This window comes from Lotus japonicus, chromosome 6 (assembly GCF_012489685.1).
Source record: "Lotus japonicus ecotype B-129 chromosome 6, LjGifu_v1.2".
Taxonomy (NCBI): domain Eukaryota; kingdom Viridiplantae; phylum Streptophyta; class Magnoliopsida; order Fabales; family Fabaceae; genus Lotus; species Lotus japonicus.
The window spans coordinates 10,508,759-10,514,148 of record NC_080046.1 but is presented as its reverse complement, the minus strand read 5'-3'; the positions used below and the strand labels follow the sequence as shown (position 1 = coordinate 10,514,148).

Here is a 5,390-nt window from a genome sequence, read left to right as displayed (position 1 = left end):
AAGTGAAAATTAGCTATATACTAGGGTTTCTGACCTAGGTTTAAGCGTAAAACGATCGTACTATAACTTTTATCGATCATGATGTAATCCTTTGACTTTTCCTGAACTTTCTCCTTCATAAATTTATTTCATTTGGTAAAATCTTGTTCAGGTTTCCTTTCACAATACATCAAGCCTAATCGTAAATGGAAATCTCTTCCACTTATTCTAAGCTTAAAAACTTGGGTCTTACACTAAATTTCCTAAAAATAAAAAACCCTCACTAAGACTTCTCCTCACTGTGGCTGGCTTGACCGACCGTGTCCTCACTGTGGCTTCCTCATCGGAGATCGAAGGTGGATGTAGGTTGGTGGAGGAGAGGAGATGAGGTGAGGTCGCGTCGGTGGAGATGAGGTGAGGTCGCAGTGGAAAGAGGAAGAGAGAAAGGAAGGGAGAGGAAGAAAACTGAGGGGCGGTGGTGGAGGAGTAGGGCGGCGGCGGTGCCGGAGGAGGAGGCCGTTTGGAAATTAGGTTTGTGTGAGGGAGGAGAGAGCATCAAAGGGTGAAGGAGGAGAGAAAGGAAAATTAGGGTTTGTGTGTGTGAGAAGGGCTTGGCCGGTTTTCAAACTATATGTATTGCCTTGGACCGGCTCAGCCGGTAACGATCCAGACCGTTGGGCCTTCTTTTGACCGGCTGGGCCGGTCGGTAATGAGAATGATGAGAATCATGAGAATTAAGTTTGATGAAATATTAATATTATGTATTTTATTTTAAATTTATTGTCATTTATTTTTCAATAATTTGTATTTCGTTCTATTGTCTAATCATATTGAATTTTAATTATATTATATATTTTTTATATAATTTAATTTGTATAATGATTAAACTGTATTGAATTTATAATTTAATTTAATGTAATATTACGTGGATATAAATAATATAAACATATTGGGTAGTGTGGGTCCAACTAAAAGTAAAATAAGATCCCAACCACCGGAGCAAAATGTGCATGGAGACTTTAAGAGTATCTTAAATCCTATGTGGTAGTCTGGGTCCACAAAAAGTGAGTTAAGTCCCAAAATAAGATTCCACCATTGGAGATGCTCTAATGGCTCAAACTCCATGATGGTATGAATTTAAGAGCATCAGCAACAAAGAAACTTTGTGAGTTTCTCTATGACATGTCATCTAAAATAAAGTTTCTTAACTGTTGCAGAAAATGAAGTTTCTCCACGTGGCAAGCAACTTTGCTTCAAAGTTTCTTTCTAGAGAAACTTTGCTCAAAGTTTCTCTTCCAAATTTAATGATTAAAAAATAAATAAAAAACAAATAAAAAAACAAATAATTATTTTTTTATATTTGAAACAAGATAAGAGGGACAAAATAACAAACAGAATTGAGATGATTGAGTTAATTTTGAATAACTCAACAGAATTAAACAAACAGATGAGATATTTGCTCTGCTATCAACGTTAAATTAAATTTGCACTCCATTGCAATTTTTTCTTCACCGTTCACATCCTTTCTGATAGTGATTTTTTCTTCAAGAATGGATGGCAACCACAATTTCAATGCATTCTACAATTCGATGAAAAACGCTGAACCTTCAAATGATCAAAATACCCAAACATCCCAAAACTCTTCAAATTCTGCACCTTTCCCAGACATGGGAAATATTTCCATGCATCCATTGCCTATCCATTTTGCTCCACGAGTGGCAAATATGGGTAATCCATTTGCAATGTCTAGCCAAAATTGGGGAAATTTTCAACATGTAATTAATCCCACCATGTATGGAGGAGCTTCAGCGGAAAGTAGTGCTGATCAACGGCCGCAAACACCGACGGGGGTTGTAGAAGAGTCTCAAGTTCCGAATCTTTCATCCGATGTCGATGCTAATGCTAGAATTGGTGAAGAAGGTGGAAGAGTGAATGGTCACTCAAATCAGAAAGTAAGATTTACACTGGCGGAAAATACACTTCTGATTCAATCATGGCTCAATATTTCAAAAGATCCAATTAAGGGAAATGATCAAAAATCAGATACTTTTTGGTCAAGGATCACAGAGAACTATAATGAGTATCGCGGTAATTCACCAGAGAGGGGACTGGGCGCACTCAAAAATCGTTGGCAAAAGATAAATTCGGCTGTCCAAAAGTTTATTGGGTGCTACAACCAAGCCACTGCAAGGAAAAAAAGTGGGACATCCGAGAATGATGTCCTGCAGGATGCATATACAATATTTAATCAAGATGAAAAAGAATTATTCAAGTTTGAATATGCATGGCGTTTATTGAAAGATGATCCTAAGTGGAATTCACAGTGGGGTAGCGATTCTTCAAAGCGTACAAAGAAGTCTGCTTCAAGAGACACATCTACACCAGCATCGGATGCGCCAACATCTCATTTACTCCGCCCAATAGGAATAAAAAAGGAAAAAAAGAAGGCCAAAGCAACTAAATCTCAAGATGCATCCTCTCTACTTGTTGAGCTTAGGGCAATGCAAGAGTCGCAAAAAGAAAGATTGGCAGAAATAGCAGAATTGAAACAACAAAAGGAGACGCATTTCCAAATAAGAGAAAGAGAGTTAACTTTCAAGGAGTATGAAATTATCATGAAGGACACATCTGAGATGACTGAAACACAACTTCAGTTCCATACTGAGTTGTGCAAAAAAATTAAGGAGGTGCATAAGTTGGATTAGACTTTTATTATTATCATATATTATTTATGTTGCATTTGGTGATATTTTGTAATGCTTTAATTTGTGGCCTATCCCAAAAAAAGAGTAGAGTTCCATGGTGTCTTTAAAATAGGAATGTAAGACAGGGACTTATATAAAGAGAATTGAATAACATAGCCGCATAGGTCATTTATTGATCAAATTTCAAAATAGCAGCTTACAAAAGTTTTGTTTGCTTTATATTTGTAGTAATAAACTAAGGAGAAAAAACTTCAGCTCATATTACTAAGGGAAAAAGAATTCATGACAGCATAAACTTTTCTCTGAACAAGTCACAACATCATCCAAAGAGTTCATATTGTATTTTGGTCAAAAGAAGAAAGATGCAGCAATCAGTCATCAGTCCATTTTACTGAAAGTTCCCCAATACATTTACAACCCAGATTCACACGATTCATCTCCAGACATTACAAATCCATTAGAAGAATGGAATGACAACACTGCAGTATATCTAGTCTAGTTTACATGGCAATTGAAATTTAAAGTTAGCTCTCAATCCCTTATCATAGTCAGATATATGTTATTCATATGGAGATTTAAATGTTTTCACAAGAAATCTCCTAAAGATGTAGAACTGAATATAGAAATCCTCCTTCTCTTTTTGCTTTCTAAAATATCTTGTGAACCGGAAAATCTATCAAGCACAGATCTAAGAGCTTGATGTACAGAGCCGGCTAAAAACTGCCGGTACTTGGCATCTTCAAAGTTCTGTTCTTTGCAGTTACTAGTCTTCTGAATTTGTTATAAAAAAAACTAGCCGTTGTAAAACTAGCCGTTGTAAAACTAGCCGTTATAAAACTAGTCTTGCAAATGGAAAATATATATACATTTTACATTATTTATGTTGGATCTTATATCCTCACACATTGTGAAAAAGCTTCACGGACTAAATTTATTTTCAAATGGATCCTTATGATTTGAAAAATGAGGATGAACTTGAGTGGAAAATTATAGAAGATGCACTAAATGATCTTCAAGCTCAAGAAGCATGTATTCAGTTAATCATTGAGGAGCATCTCCAACAAGTTGATGGAAGCTCTAGTAATTGTAGACGTCAAAGATCTCACATAGAAAGGAATCGGGAAGAAGGACACGTCCGTTTGTGGAATGACTATTTTTCGACAAATCCAGTTTACACAGAAGAGCAATTTCGGCGAAGGTATAGAATGCGAAAACACGTGTTCCTTCGAATTGTAGAAGCCATCAGCAACACTGATGATTATTTCCAAATGAGAAATGATGCGACTGGGAGAATGGGTCTTTCACCATTGCAAAAATGCACTGCTGCAATTCGTATGTTGGCTTATGGATCCTCGGCCGATAGTGTAGATGAGTATGTGCGTATTGGTGAAAGCACTGCACGAGAATGCATGGCGAGATTTGTTAAAGGAATAAATGAGGTATTTGGGCCAGCGTACTTAAGAAAACCGAACAACAGAGACATCGCACGCCTTATGGAATTGGGGAAGGCGCGTGGCTTTCCTGGGATGTTAGGTAGTATTGACTGTATGCATTGGATTTGGAAAAATTGTCCTACTGCATGGAAAGGTCAATATTGTCGAGGTGATCATGGTAAGCCCACCATCATTCTTGAAGCTGTAGCATCACAAGATTTGTGGATTTGGCATGCATTTTTCGGTGTTGCAGGTTCAAATAACGACATCAACGTCCTCAACCAATCTGATGTCTTTAACGAGGTTTTGCAAGGGAAAGCTCCCGAGGTACAATTTACATTAAATGGAACAACATATAACATGGGATACTATTTAGCAGATGGAATTTATCCAGAATGGGCAACATTTGTTAAAACTATCTCAATGCCACAAGGAGAAAAAAGAAAATTGTTTGCCCAACATCAAGAAGGAGCAAGAAAAGATGTGGAGCGGGCATTTGGAGTGCTTCAATCACGATTCGCAACTGTACGTGGCCCAGCCCGAGCTTGGCACCTGCACATACTAAAAGATATAATATATGCATGCATAATATTGCATAATATGATTGTTGAAGATGAACGGGAAATGTATGATGGCAATATTGACTTTTCATATGATCAGCTAGAAAATGACGCTTCAACGCCTGAAGTATTTAGCGGCCCTCATCCTGATTTTGCAATGTACCTTCGAAAGAGAGCTCAAGTTCGTGAAAAGGCAGTACATCGTCATCTTCAAGCAGATTTAGTGGAGCATGTTTGGGAACATTTTAGTCGTGAAGATAATCACAATTAGATTATATTTGGTTATCTTGTTATTGTATTTTAATTTGGTAACGATAGGCCAAGAGAACAGTCAAACTCATCCCAGTATTTGCAACCAATTTGTAAAAGATGCTAACCCTAGCATAAAAAAATCGAACCAATACCATCAGAAACGCAGGCTTGAAGCCTTCTATGATGTTGCTAATGTATGTCATGTTGATGAATGAGCAATATTAGCTTAGCTATATGATCTGATTATATTTTCCTACTTAATTCAACTTTGCTAGGGGTGAGAGATCAATATTCATGTTCTAAATTTTTTTGGTGCTGAAACCGGCCTCTATGTTGGTGCTCATGAAATGAGTCTGGATTCAATTATGTAAGTTCAAGTGGGGAATTTTGTTTTCAAAAAAAATTTTAATTTCAAATATTTCAAATATATTATTTGTTATAATAACTAATTTTTTTAGATA

The 5,390-nt window shown here is 36.7% G+C and overlaps 2 protein-coding genes across 2 annotated transcripts; both read left to right on the top strand.

Moving 5' to 3' along the window:
• The first annotated feature begins 1,529 nt into the window (after window positions 1-1,529).
• On the top strand, window positions 1,530-2,684 carry LOC130724878 (glutathione S-transferase T3-like). The gene has a single exon (XM_057576148.1). The coding sequence runs from the start codon at window positions 1,530-1,532 to the stop codon at window positions 2,682-2,684; it is 1,155 nt and encodes a 384-aa protein (XP_057432131.1).
• Window positions 2,685-3,625: 941 nt separating this feature from the next.
• Window positions 3,626-4,948, top strand: LOC130724877 (uncharacterized). Its single transcript, XM_057576147.1, has one exon. The coding sequence runs from the start codon at window positions 3,626-3,628 to the stop codon at window positions 4,946-4,948; it is 1,323 nt and encodes a 440-aa protein (XP_057432130.1).
• Window positions 4,949-5,390: the final 442 nt, after the last annotated feature.

Coding starts and splice junctions, on each gene's coding strand:
- LOC130724878 (XM_057576148.1), top strand. CDS start 1,530: ATGGATGGCAACCACAATTTCAATGCATTCTACAATTCGATGAAAAAC.
- LOC130724877 (XM_057576147.1), top strand. CDS start 3,626: ATGGATCCTTATGATTTGAAAAATGAGGATGAACTTGAGTGGAAAATT.